At 27.3% G+C, this 15043-nt stretch overlaps 2 protein-coding genes across 2 annotated transcripts; one reads left to right on the top strand and one right to left on the bottom strand.

Moving 5' to 3' along the window:
* Positions 1-17: 17 nt before the first annotated feature.
* On the top strand, positions 18-3608 carry MKS88_001621 (uncharacterized protein; the record flags this gene model as incomplete). The annotated part of the gene is made up of 7 exons (XM_067214565.1): positions 18-129; positions 499-1749; positions 1975-2258; positions 2402-2627; positions 2787-2984; positions 3200-3333; positions 3543-3608. 7 exons carry the CDS (start codon positions 18-20, stop codon positions 3606-3608), a joined length of 2271 nt encoding a protein of 756 aa, XP_067074509.1.
* A 2301-nt stretch (positions 3609-5909) lies between these two features.
* MKS88_001620 (KH domain-containing protein) lies at positions 5910-14513 on the bottom strand (the record flags this gene model as incomplete). The annotated part of the gene is made up of 1 exon (XM_067214564.1): positions 5910-14513. One exon carries the CDS (start codon positions 14511-14513, stop codon positions 5910-5912), a length of 8604 nt encoding a protein of 2867 aa, XP_067074508.1.
* Positions 14514-15043: the final 530 nt, after the last annotated feature.

Genomic DNA, 15043 nt, shown 5'->3' with positions numbered 1-15043 from the left:
GTATACACACTTTAAAAATGGAAGTAAAAATAAAAAGTAAGAATGAGGAAAATTTAGAGTACATTAAAAAATATGTTGGATATGATTTGGCAAAAGCGCTGTTTCTAACCATAAAGACGGACACTGAAGGTAAGAATTTTAAGTATTTATGTCTCACATTCGTTTCATCTAGTACTCATGTTGAATATTTATGCTTCACAAAAAAGGAAGAAGTAATAATTAGTATTAAATAATTTTTTATGCATTTGTCTTTTTTATTGTGTTGTTATTGTTACACGTAGGAATCACTTCTGCATTTGCAGCTATTTTGCAAGTCCGCATACGGATATATAAATACATATATATATAAATACATATATATATATATATACATATATATATATATATATATATACATATATATATATATATACATATATATGTTCATTTATTTTTCTATATGTATGATATGTTCTTTTTTTTTTTTTTTTTTTTCGCCTTGTAATATTTCCCACCAAGACCCGCTAACCCTTATTAGCAAACACCTACAAAATATTGCCTCCTTCAATGAAGAGAAAAAAAAGAAAAAAAAAATTTTCAAAAAAAAATTATATTCATATAATATTAAAATACATGATGAGATAAGTAAAAACTTCACAAAAAAAAAAGTAAAAGATTTATACGAGTTTGTAAATAGTAAGGGAAACAACCTGTTCGATGATTATGCAGAATTTTCTAAATTTTTAAATTTGATCAAAAACGTTTTTGAGGTGGAAAATGTGTACGTTGGGAAAATATATAAAAAAAGTGAGAAAGGAAGAGGAAATGTAAAGGGAAATGGAAATAAAAAAGGAAAAGGAAAAGGAAATGCGAGTATCATCCTGAAATTTATACATACAAGCGAAAATTGCGATTTAAAAGAAACAGTCTTATTTGATAAAAAAGAAATTAATAATATGTTTACTCCAGTTCTTGCAAAAAAAGAAGAAAATTTTCTTTTTGAAACAAATTACCTCTTTCCTAATATGATAAAAGAAAATTTTATATATGACGATTCAAATGAAAACTTATTTCCTGTTATTAACCCCTTCTATGAAAGTAGAAGCAGTATAGACAGAATGAAAAAAAGTATATGCTCTTCTTCTTATGCTTCTTCTTCTAAGTATGACCATGAAGGAAGTAATATAAGCAGTGCACAGGGGAATTCTGATCATGAGGATATGAAGGACCATCATTCGGGAAGTAGCCAGGTAGGAGGAGATACGACAGGGGATGAAGAGAAGGAATGGAGTAATGAAGAATGGAGAAGAAATGATGAAGAAGCAAGCGGGAGTGATGAAGAATGGAGCACAAATTATGAAGAAGCAAACGGGAGTGATGAAGAACGGAACGGAAGTGATACAGAGGATGGAAAAGAAAATACCAGTAGCACTAATATAAAAGAACGGGGTAACCATAAACACTTAACACATTCCCAGGAAAAAAAAGAAATTGCCATTACTAACGAACAGGAAGATTTTGAAAAGGAACAACTTGCAATGCTACATATGAATCTTACGTATAGTTGTATATATATTTATGAAATAATGGAAAGACAAAATTCGTTTTTATATTCCTACATGAAACCAGGAGATTTCCTTTTTATTCCTATCGTATATTACACATATTACGATTTTCATTTTTTGAGAGAACTATATGCCTTTAAAAAAAGCTTTTTTCATAACTTCAAAAAAGGAAGTAACACAAATTGTGAGGGATACTCTGCAAATGGTAAGGACACAGTAAAAATAAAATATAGCTAGAAAAAAAAAAAAAAAAAAAATACACACAAACACATGAACACACAAAATGTACACCTGAACGCTTCCTTTTAATAAAAAAAAAAAAAAAAAAAAAAAAAGACTCCTTTTCATTCCCATGTGAATTACATCTTTTTTTGCTTTCTTCTCTTTTCCTTTCTTTTTTTTTTTTTTTTTGATTGCCCATTTTGGTAAGAATGTAACAAAGATGGGGAAGTTAAAAATTCAGAGAGTGAGAGAAATAACCAATTAACAGATGAAGAAAACAATAAAGAAAGCGAAGAAATAAAGAAAAATAAAGGTCTTAATAGACCCAAGCTAGACTTCAAAAAGCGTGAAAAAGTAGAAATGTGTTTGTGCTTAGATAATCGAGGTAGTATAAAAAAAATAAATAAAAGGCATATTATCAGCCTTACCCACCTTTCCTATTTTTTAATTACCCGAATGTTAATATATGAGAGGAAGAGCATTAAAGAGCAGGTGAGGAACAGGAAATTTGTCCAAATGCATATATATATATATATATGTATGTGCATTTACATATATGTATAAGTATATATACAAATATGTTATGCATCCATAACAAAGTTTATTCAACTGGAAAAATTTCTTTGCATATTCAGGTTAATTACATGATCGAATGCGAACACGGGGAAGAAAGGAGACTCACTGATAAGTTAATGGACAAAATAGGAAACGTAAATTATGAACAAGTCATAAAAAAATTTGAAAATAAGTTGGAGCACCATTATTACTATGATAAATCTCCGGAGTTAATTAAACACATGTCGACTCTTCTATGGATTGAAAAAAAAATTCAGAAACGGAGAGAAAAAATCTGGGAAATCAGTATAACAAAATTTAAAACATAGTTTTGTCATTTTTTCATTCGTATTATCTTAGAACTAAGCAAATTGAAGTGAAAAGAGAAGAGAGAAAAGAAATACTGCCAAGTGTCAATGTAAAAATGTGTAAAAATAAAAAAATATATCTTTTATTTTTTTACAGGGAAAATAAAAATTGAATGCAACAAAAACTTCTTCCTAACCTTACTTAGTTGTTACATAATACTAGAATATAACTTTTTACCTTCTACATTCTCAAACAAGGCTATACAAGATTACGAATGGAGAAAATTAATACAATATATAAACCAAAGTTTTATAGACAAGCTAACATCATTTAATCCAGTGCTTTTCTTTCAAGGTAACTCTACAGGAATAATGCTCAGCATGCTTGGGCATTCTTATGCATACATATACATAGCTATGTAGAAGCATATGTATATGTGTATATACTGGGATAAGCAGTTACATACGTGCACACACTTGTGTATATATATATATATATATATATATATGTATTATATGCACATGTATGATGTATGTTCAAAATAACCGCTATGTTGTGCTGCCTTGAAGAAAAAGGAATAGACAAGCTGCATGAGACGAGCAATTTGCTAAATAAATTAAGTTCATTAATAAATAAGAAATATCCTTCTCAAATGGAAAGCATAACTACATATGGAATAACTCTATTGAAGTTTTTAAATCAAGTAAAACAAATATATAGGCATTGGGGGAACCATATCCCGAAGTAGCACGTAGTGAGATGTGTTATGGTTTTATATGCACGTACGTATATTTATGTATGCGCTTATACATCTATATATGCATACACACTTACATACATACATATATACATATATACATATATATATATATATATATATATATGTGAACGCACGTATTCCCACGCCCTCAGGTGACAATGAATATATTGAGTGAAGTGATCAAAGTAAAAGAATGTGAAGTTGTCAATTCTTCATAAAATAATCAAGTACACATAATTATAACAGAAAAAGAAACTTACATTCTTTCTTTATTTTAGCCACTTGAATAGGAATAACACATTATATATATATATATATATATTTATGTTTTATATTTATGTTTTATATTTATGTTATATATTACTTTCCTTTTTAGTTTCATACGCCTTATCGATAATTTCACTACTCCATCGAATATATTTTTTTAGGGCATTTATTTTTACCAATTTGTACAAAGTATGTTTCTTTTAAATTTTACAAAAATGTTAACATTGGAAAAGTGTTTTTCTCTTCTTTTATTTTACTATTTTTTCCATTTTTACTATTTTTACTTTTTCGTAAATTTAACTTAACGCATATTACATCAACGTAGGAACTGCTTTTGTGAAAGAAAAAATCTTCAATTTTGTTGTCATTTTTTTACATATAAGGAAATACAAATCTAAAAAAAAAAAAAAAAAAAAAAAAAAAAAAAAGATCTATTGTTTTACCTGCATCATGAAAATGTTTCAATGTGCAATCATTAAAACATGTAGTGAGCATATTCTCCCCTAAACATTCAAACACTTCCTGCATTTGGACATTTGTCCATATGTACAATTGCTCGTACATAATTGTGTAGAGTATATATTAAAGACATTTATGATACATCACTGTATTGCCTACTCTAATTCATTCAGTATAATAATTAAAACTAAGACTAGGTTAAAACTAAGAGCAAAACAAAAAATTTAAATTACGAAATTGTAAGAAAGTGTAAGCCAGAATTACTTTTTTAATTTGTTACTTCCAGTTTGTTTTCACAAAGAGAAGTTTGTATTTAAAAATGACATTTAGATTGACCAAAAAACGCAAACGTACAAGTGTATTTATATATATATATGTGTATACATATATGTATATACATATACATATATGTATATTATCCACACAGACGTACACATAAACAATATGTAACATACACAAGCTTCTCAAATTAAGTAAATTTAATTAAAAATAAAAAAATGGTAAAATGCAGCGTCCTCTTATGTGTAGATAATAATATGTTCATCTTTTAAAAAGAAGGAAAAAAAAAAAAAAAAAATTTAAATGCAAGCTCTTTTTTTTTTTTTTCTTTTTTTTTTATTATTATATACTCATAAAAAGTAAATTGTGCATATATATATATATATATATATATACATAATAAAGGATAAAAATAGTTCTATGTGTAAAGTAGGGGGAAAAAAAAAGGAAATTAAATTTAACGTGTAAAACTTAGGTGTATATACATTTATATATACATATGCATATACATATATTTGACAAAAGAAAAAAAACAGCTGAAGATTTTATGAAAATATGAAGAGTGTAATATATATATATATATATATATATATATATATATATATATTGATATGTGCATATATATATATACCTACATATACATTTAACATTTTTTCATCTAATGATATAATAAAAATGAAAAATGCTTAATTTGAGAAATGCCAATAAACATGTTTAAAATATAAAAGAAAAGAAGTGCTAAATAAAAAGAAGCATAATCAATTATAAACATAAAAATAGCAAGATTTTATTTTTTCTTTCTCTTTATTTTAATAAATTATTAAAGATTTTAAGTGCGTACACACATATATATACGTGTGTGCAAATATGTATGTATGTATGTATGTATGTATGTATGTACGTGTATATATGTGTGTATATGAAAATGAAAAATTGTGTAGGATGGACAGAATAAATCAGTTTAAGCCTAATATGTTAACTTAAAAAAAAAAGAAAAAAAAAATTATAATAACAATAAAAATGGTAACAATAAAAATAAAAATAATTATAATAATAAAATAAAATGATGTAAGAACTGATTTATCACATCATCACTCTATCACCATTCTCTTATCATCATGTGTACTGAGATATGCTGTAAAGTATAATTTGTTTCTTTCCTGTTAACTATTTTTTTTTTTTTTTTTAAATGTAATAAAAAGAAATATAATAAGAATCATTAATCACAAGATCATAATTTAGTAAATCATTTTTACCGGTAAAAAAATGTTCATAATGTGTATGCGCAAATGTATATATATATATATATATATATATACATATATGTATGTATGTATATGTGTAGGGCATGGATATATGTAAAATACACGAACGTCTTTAATTCCGTTCACACGCGTATGTACACACATGCGCGAGTATATACATGTATGCATATACGTGTACATGCAAATGTTAATTACTGTGGTGAAAATTCCCCCTCAAATCCCTTTTCGTCTCATAATTTTGTTACTACTTCAATTCTGATTTACATTTTGCTGCTTAGAGTTAGGGTTTTGTTGAAACTTAAACAGAGGGATGAATTTCTCATACGTTTTGGGTTTTAAATTTGCATAAGGCTTACCATGATTATATAACCAAGTATCATAATCCATATAAATTTTAACCAATAATTGTTCTATTAATTTTTTAGCTAATATGTAATGATCATATTTTTGACATGAAACACACAAATGTAATGATTCACTTGCTTCCTTTTTTTCTTCTCCTTCTAAATAACCTGATCCTCTACCTCTTAGTCTTAATTTACAATCCGTATCAATACATATCTTTTTCATATTTGTTCCCTTTAAACCTATTATTCTTTTAGCTATATCAAATCCATTGAACGGGTCAATTTGCACTTCATACTTAGCAGTGTATTTTTTAATAACTAAAAAATTATCTGATGGTATTATTTCTTTTTGTATGTAGCCATTTTTCATAAAATTATTATACTTTTTACAATTCATATTTTTCATTCTGTCCGTATATTTATTTCCTTCTTTGGATAGCTTTTCTCTATCATCATACAACATGAAACTTCGACTATCCAATATGCTACTACCACTGTTGTTGTAGTTGTTACTGTGGTTACTGCTCGTGTAGGTAGTACAGCTACCATTATTGTGGTTATTATAATTGTTATTACTGTTGCAACTACTATTGAAAACTTTATATTTCGCACTCATTTTATCTCTATTTTTTACACTATTATCATAAATGGTATTGTAATTCGTAAATTTCATATCGTATCTCATCTTGTCAAATACTTTTAACTTCTCCATTATACTGCTGCTTCCACTGCTCTCATCGTTTGTTTTACTGTTATATTTTATATTGTTATTGCTGCTGCTGCTATTATTATTATTATTGTTATTATTATTGTTATTATAATTGTTATTATTACTGTTATTACTATTGTTATTACTATTGTTATTATAATTGTTATTATTACTGTTATTACTATTGTTATTACTATTGTTATTACTATTGTTATTATAATTGTTATTACTATTGTTATTACTATTGTTATTACTATTGTTATTACTATTGTTATTACTATTGTTATTACTATTGTTATTATTATTGTTATTACTATTGTTATTATTATTGTTATTATTATTGTTATTACTATTGCTGTTATTACTTCTGCTACTGCCGCTATTAATATTATTATTATTACTACCACTATACGCAGTTGGAGGGTTGTTCATATAATTCGGAAAATTTGAATTTTTCAACCTCAGATGCAGGTTATTGAAGTTTTGTGGATCCATTACAGAACTATCGGATATGCACCTTGTAGATATCCTTTTAACGTAATTATAATCCGCTGTTACCTTTAAGGGAGAGACTTTTTTTGCATTACTCGAGTTATTCAAAGTACTGCTACTATCATTTCGGATGTTTACACTGATAGCATTTCCACCATCATCTCCCCTATCGCTTATATTATTGTCGCTATTATTGCAGTTATTATTTATGCCATTATTTAAACTGCTATTAGGTCCGCTTTTAACTCTCAAATCGTAGTTATTCGTTAAGTTCATTTCGTTGCAGTTTCTCACAGGTTGATGTGGATGTTGGTGTTTATTTTTATTCTTATCTCCTTTCCCTAAATGATTGTTATAATTTAAATAATGGAAAGAATTATAATTATAAACATTGGTAATGTTCGTATTTTTATTTACATTGTAACTGTAAATGCTTTTCAATTTCATATTATTTGTGATATTTTCTAAATCATTTTGTGCACTATATTTGAAACCAGAATCTTTTACTTCTACGTGGCTATGGTCAAAATATTCAATACAATTACTTGATTTCTTAGAGAAGCTAGTCATTTGTTGGTTATTCTTGTTATTGCTACTGTTGTTATTATTGTTGTTATTGTTTGTGTCCTTTTTTATATTCATATTTTTCGTCATATTCATTGTGTAATCATACGAGTCTCCACTTATATTTGTGTTACTTGTACTGCCATTGGCAAAGTTTCTTTTCAAGAAAATTTTCTGGCCATCATTATTATTGTTACAGGTTGAGTTATTACAATTTACACTGTTGCTTGTGGTACTATTATTTGCTTTGCTACAAGTGCTAATATTGTAGCTACTATTATCCTTATCCTTCATGTTTACACTACTTATTTGGACGTTTAACGCGTTATCATTAATAGCATTACTCTTACAATCATCCTCATCAACGTTATCAACGTTATCAACATTGTCAACATTGTCAATATGGACAACATTATTATGTACCTCCTCATGGGAACCATCAATAACACTATTAGCATCACTATTACTATTTGGTAACACCCCATATAAGAAACAATTAACCGAATTAATAGAATTTAAGTTTCCTTGAAATATTGAACCTTTCTCATTATTATTATCTTTCATTGCATCCTTTACCTTTCCATTACTTTTCAGAATAAAATCAATCATCTTTTCATCCATTAGACTGTTTCTTACTAACGTTTCGTTATTGTTCTTACTTGAAGTGTTACTTAGATAGTTATTCATATTAGACATATTGCTCATGTTGTCCCAACTTCTAACAATCTTGGTATTTTTACCACCTAAGGAATAATTATGTAAACCATCATTTATTAAGTTGTTCTCCTTATTACTTTCTACTGTACAAACTACTTGTTTCATTTGTGTATCTTCGTATCCTTTTCTCCCTTTTTCATTACCTTGCTCAAGGTTTGTAGAAGTAGGCTTAGTACAATTATGGCCTACATCGAAATTGTCATACTTATCAGGGTGAATGCTATATTTATCAGGATCATTGTTATACTTCTCTAGGTTAATACTTTCTTGACTATACCCCCCCCTTTTTTGTTCCTCTTTTTCTACTAATTCTCCATCATTAATATAAACATCCTCTTTACTCATAATTTTCCCCAAATTTTGTTCACTCAAAAAAGTTGCAACAGTTGTACTGTCGTTATACATAATGTCTTCACTTAAATTTTTCCTTTTCTCCTCATCGTTTATCTTAATAGTACTATACTGATTATCATTTATATTGTTGTTACTACATCTATTTTCATTTTTTACATTTCTATCTTCATAATTAGTTATATTCTCATTGTCTTTTGATAATACACATTTTTGAAAAACGCTGTGCATGGTACTGAAGTTGTCCTTTTTTATGTTCTCGTAATACTTTCTAGTCCCTTGCACATTTGCACTATCATTGATGTTACTGCTGGTAATGTTATTGTTACAGTCATTATGAATACTATTATTATGGTTATTACTGTTATTATTATTGTAAGTACGCGCAGTCTCCCCCTCTACTAAATTATTTCGTCTTTCCATTAACCCTACCTTATTAACAGTAGCATTTCTACAATCACTAACCATTAATTTGTTCAAATTACACTCACTAATATCCTCTGTACAGTTCATGCTATATTCCTGTGCATTTACATCTATGTTTTTCCCTACATATATAGATGTATCGTTATCATCATTACCAACATCATCATTATCATCGTTTGTGTAGTGTTCGTGCTTACTAATGCATAACTTACTCTTGCTATTATCATCATGTAGCTGCAATGAAGTAACATTATTACCCCGTCTATGTATATGGCTATCACCCCCCTCTGTCTTTAGAATATTCATAATGTTCATATTTTTTCCCTCCTTCTTTAGATCGTTCATACGGTAATAACTACCATTAGTTATACGACTATTCTTAGTACTGTTGCTATTACTAGTGTTGTTATTACTAGTGTTGTTATTACTAGTGTTGTTATTACTAGTGTTGTTATTACTAGTGTTGTTATTACTAGTGTTGTTATTACCAGTGTTGTTATTACTAGTATTGCTATTACTAGTATTGTTATTACTGTTTGTATTATTACTACTGCTATTATTATTATATATGCCGCCACAGTAATCACTTTCTAACGGATGTTTACTATTCAACTTGCTCTTTGAGGCATGCTCATCTTCGTCATTCTTTATATCATGAACTAAATTGTAAATATTGGAGTAATCGAGAGCACCTGTTTTTTTAATGCATACATTTGCATCGTCCAAACGAGGCATACCACTCCTACAATAATAAGTATTACCATTATTATTGTTACCACTTATATTATTACTATTACTATTATTATTATGCACTTCAGCAAAAGCTTTAGTACTTTTAATGCTTGCCATATCGAAAATGTCCTGTGAATGATTGTTAAAATCTCTGATAAGATGATGACCACCAATGAGCATACTATTAACCCCATTCGTACTATTCGTTTTATTCGCACTATTCGTTTTATTTGCACTATTCGTTTTATTCGCACTATTTGCATTAGTGGTGTTAGATACACCAATTCTACATGAATCGTAGCTCGTATTAGCAGTGCTGACACTTTGTTTGTTATGGAAATAAGCACCATCAACATATTTCATATTTCTACTACCATGTACATTCACGTCTTTACTTTTATAAATATTATTTATGGTAAGATTCATATTATTTTCCTTACTTGCATCAGGGAACTCATTTTCCCCTGTGCTATTATTATTTTCTTTTGTTTTATAGTATAAGTCTATGTAATTCTTTTGGTCGTTTATATAATTATTTTCTAAAAAATTTTTTATATATTTCATGAAGGAGTTATTATTCATATTTGCATTTACCCTCACATTGGGGCTGTTGGGGCAGTAATATAAATTATTGCTCACATTGTTCTGTGCTTTATTTAAATTTTCTTGTCTCAAAAAATTGTGTATGTCACTCGTATAACTGTAGTTGTTATCACTGCTATTACCGTTATTAGTGTTACTGTTACTATTGTTACTGTTACTATTGTTACTGTTACTATTGTTACTGTTTCTATTGTTACTGTTACTATTGTTACTGTTACTGTTGTTACTGTTACTATTGTTACTGTTACTGTTGTTACTATTACTATCTTTAATGTTACTATTGTTATAACTATGTTTATTGTAGTTTATGCTGCTTCTTACATTACTGTTTCCACTGTTATTGTTATTATTGCTACACCCCGAATCCTTATTCGTATATAACACATTATCATAATTTAACTCTTCACTGTTTAAGAATAAATTAAGATTACTATCTATAACATGATCAAATAAGTAATCAAAGTTTGTTTTATCATTTTTCGCATCCTTTCCATCATCAACATTTTTAATACGTTCACTATGTTCACTATTTGCAGTTGTCGTATTTTCTTTTATAAAGTTCTTACCTAACAACTTAATATTATCGTTGCTTTTAATGATATTATTGTTATCGAGAACACTAAAACTTACATTAGTTGTTTCGCTATTTTTGTAATTTATATTTCTTTCCACGTTTATTTCATCGTTCTTTTTGTTATCCCTTTCACAATCCTTTTCACAATACTTTTTGTCTTTTTCTTTTTCATCTCCATTTCTATGACAATCATTGATATCATTTTCACTATCATATTTACTGGAGACTCGATTGTATGTAATACTGTACTCCATATTTCTTTGTTCCCCTTGATTGACACTACTATTACTTGGATTGTTGAAGCTACTAACACGAACAATCTCATTTCTATCAAAACAGTTTTCGTAATCTCTATTACATTTCATGTAAGAGTTATTATAAAGTAGATTTTTTGAGTTTACAAAATGTTGCTTAATATATAATTCACTATCAATTTCTCTATCAGCTGTATTTAAAGAATCATCCATAGAATTAATGCAATGAAAAGTACTCTGTTTGTTATTTCTCATAATCATTATTTCATATAATGAATCCGTTGCATCACCGGCATCCATGTTTTCTAAACTATCCATGATTCTATTTCCAATAATTGACATTAGTTTGCTATTTTTATTAATCATGTCCACATCCCCACCATCATCATCGTCGTCAATGTTGTCGTTAATATTGGCTTTAATGCTGCCATTAATATCGTCGTCAATATCATAATCAACATTGTAGTTAATATCATTATCATTATTCACACCAGTATAATTCCCATTCTTCGTTAAATGGTATACATCCTTGCCACTATTGAACCCTTCCCCCTGGAAAAAGGTGTTACCATTTGCTGCCTTGATTTCTGGTTCTTTTACTACTTCATTTGCTACATACCTTTCCATGTATCTTGACACACATTTTCCGGAACAATCCTCCTCCTCCTCTCCTGTCTTACTAATTAAAACATAATTTAAGTTTTTGTTAAAACTGACAAATTTTGAAGCCTCCTTATTGAATGTATGTGCATTACTTGAGTTACATTTTTCATAATTTTGAAAACTCTCATTCTGTTTATTTATTTCCTTTCCATTAGTTTGTGAATCTCTGTTATGATTATTAAGCAATTGATTATGACAGCTACTATCATATGTTTTATTTTTTTCTACACTTTCTTTTGTATCTCCATTCAAAGCTTCATGACTACGTTCATCATTATATTTATTAAATAAATCACTACCACATTTATTTAAACCATTTGCAAATATAAATCCATGTTTTTCCTTTTTAAAATTATTACAAGTTGAATCAAAATTTGCATACAACTCCCTTATATTATTCAAATGAGTCAAGTGCACATTGTTCTTTATACTACTATCAATGATATTACTGTTTCTGTAAATATGTGTGGACATAGTATCCTCGGTACTAAAATATTTTCCTTCTCTCTCTTCACTAACATTTTTGGCAATGTCATTAAGAAAACTATTAAAAAATTTTGCTTCTTCTGCATTGTAATAATTCTCCTCTATTATGATATGTTTCTTTTCATTTATACTTGTGTTCAATAGTTTAAAATTAGAATCGACTTTTTCTAAAAGGCTAAGGGTATTATCTTTCCTATCATTGTTGTAAATATTTTTATAATTATCTAAATAATCAAAAACTGAAAAATCATAATTTTTAAAAAGCATTGATTTCTTTTCATTATTATTATCATGTTCAGAATGTGTGTTATAATCTGAACTATTTTTTGCTTCATTTAATGTCTGTAATTTGTTTGCCATTAGTTCATTACTATTTAAATTGTTATCATAAAAAGTAAATGTGGACTGATTTATAATATTATTATTTACATTATTATTGTAACTTTTGTAACACGCTTCCATTTCCTTAGTTGCACTAACAACACAGGAGTCGTTGCTACAAATTCCTTTCTTCTCATTTTTTCCCTTTATCTTGTCATTATCACCATATTCGCTATATTTTTCGTTTCCCCTTTCACTGCCCCTTTCGCTACTTTTCTCAAAATTACAATTGGCACTATTATTATTATTATTATATTTTCCCTCTAGAATATTATTTGAAAAAATAAACGAATTATTTGAATTATTTAAAGAATTGAGCCTCTTCAAATCAGTAGATGATGAAAAAGTTTTTTCAGAAACTCTATCCTTAATATTGTCATATAAACTTTCTTCTTTATTACATTCATTCTCTTCGTTCAAGTTGTAATTACTAACTTTATTGGAGTCGGTAAAACATGATTTTAGCATAATATCATTTTCATCTATTTGGTCATTTTTACTCTCATTCTCACCCATTTGGTAATTTTTATTTTTTTGTTCATTTCTATTCATTTCGTTAGTTATACTACAATTTGTCGAACTCTTTTGAATATTATCGTAATGTTGTACATTTTCTCTATATTCTTCCGTATTCTCCAACATACATCCTAACTTTTCACTACTACTACTACTGTTACCATTATCAATAAAGTTAACATTATTCATATGCTCACTATTTGTATGATGAGAGGAATACTCTTTATTTCTATCATTCGAATTATTTAACCCATCAAAATTTGAACTACTACCTGATATAAATTTCGTATGATAGTTACTCTTTTTATTTATATCATTAATAGCTTGGTTGTGACTGTTCTTATTTTGATTAATAGTTCCTGTGTTTGAATTACAAACATAGTTTATATCCTTACACATCATATTATAATATGTGTTATTATTAGTAAAGTTCTTATTATTACAATAATTCTTATCATTCAACTTGCTCGTGATTTCATTATTTTCTGCAACGCCAGTATCATGGAAATGTGTAATGTTGCTCTCAATGTTATCTTTTCTGCTACTAAAATTTTTATTTTCCACAAATTCAACTTTCCCAGGGTTACAACTCCCTGATTCGATACTTAATACGTTATTATTGCTACTGCTATTGCTGTTGCTACTGCTGTTTCTAATACTACTTCCACTACCATTTCTATTATGATAGCTATTACCATTATTATTGTTATTATCAAAACGTTTTTCCGAAAGGGCACTGAAATTACCTTGTGACAATTCTTCTTGCTCACTCTTCACATTCGTATCATTTGCATCTTCAATATTTTCTGATATATTTTTTATTATATTTCTATTTTCCACATTATATAATTTAGTCGTTTTTTCAACATATTTTTTTATGTGCACTTTGCCTTGTAAATTAACATTCTGTAGAACATCACTTTGTAATATATTACTTTCCTTTTTGCAGTCTGTTATATTTTCGTTGGATTTATTTTTTATCTTTGAATTATAAAAGTTGGCTTTCTCAGATTTCTGCAATAACTGATTCTTGTCCATTTTATTATTATTTTTTACCATTAAAAAAAAAAAAAAAAGAAAGAAAAGAAAAACACTTAAACTTATACAAATACACAAATTAATATGTATAAATTACAGAAAAATGCGCTTTTTCCATTTAAAAAAAAAAAAAAGAAAAAAAGGAAACAAAAGTGGGACACTACATAAAAATGGAAAATACTTATATATATATATTATATATATGTGAGTATATAGTTTCCAAAAATATAAACTCTTTATCATTCTTAATTTTTCCTTATTTTTGTTTTGTTTTGTTTTTATATTTTTTTTTCTTTTTCTTTTTCTTTTTCTTTTTCTTTTTTTTTTTTTTTTTTTTTTTTTTTTTTTTTTTTTTTTTTTTTTTTTTTTTTTTTTTTATGCTGTTTGTTTTAATTAGTCATTTTCAACTTTTTACTTTTTAATTACTTTTAAATATATGTATATACATACATATACATATTTTTATATATACAAAAAAATGTATGTTGTTATGTTATTTTTTTATAATCTTGAAAAAGAAAACTTTGAAA

Source organism: Plasmodium brasilianum, chromosome 6, assembly GCF_023973825.1.
Source record: "Plasmodium brasilianum strain Bolivian I chromosome 6, whole genome shotgun sequence".
Taxonomy (NCBI): Eukaryota; Apicomplexa; class Aconoidasida; order Haemosporida; family Plasmodiidae; genus Plasmodium; species Plasmodium brasilianum.
This window is presented reverse-complemented; position numbering and strand designations above follow the sequence as displayed.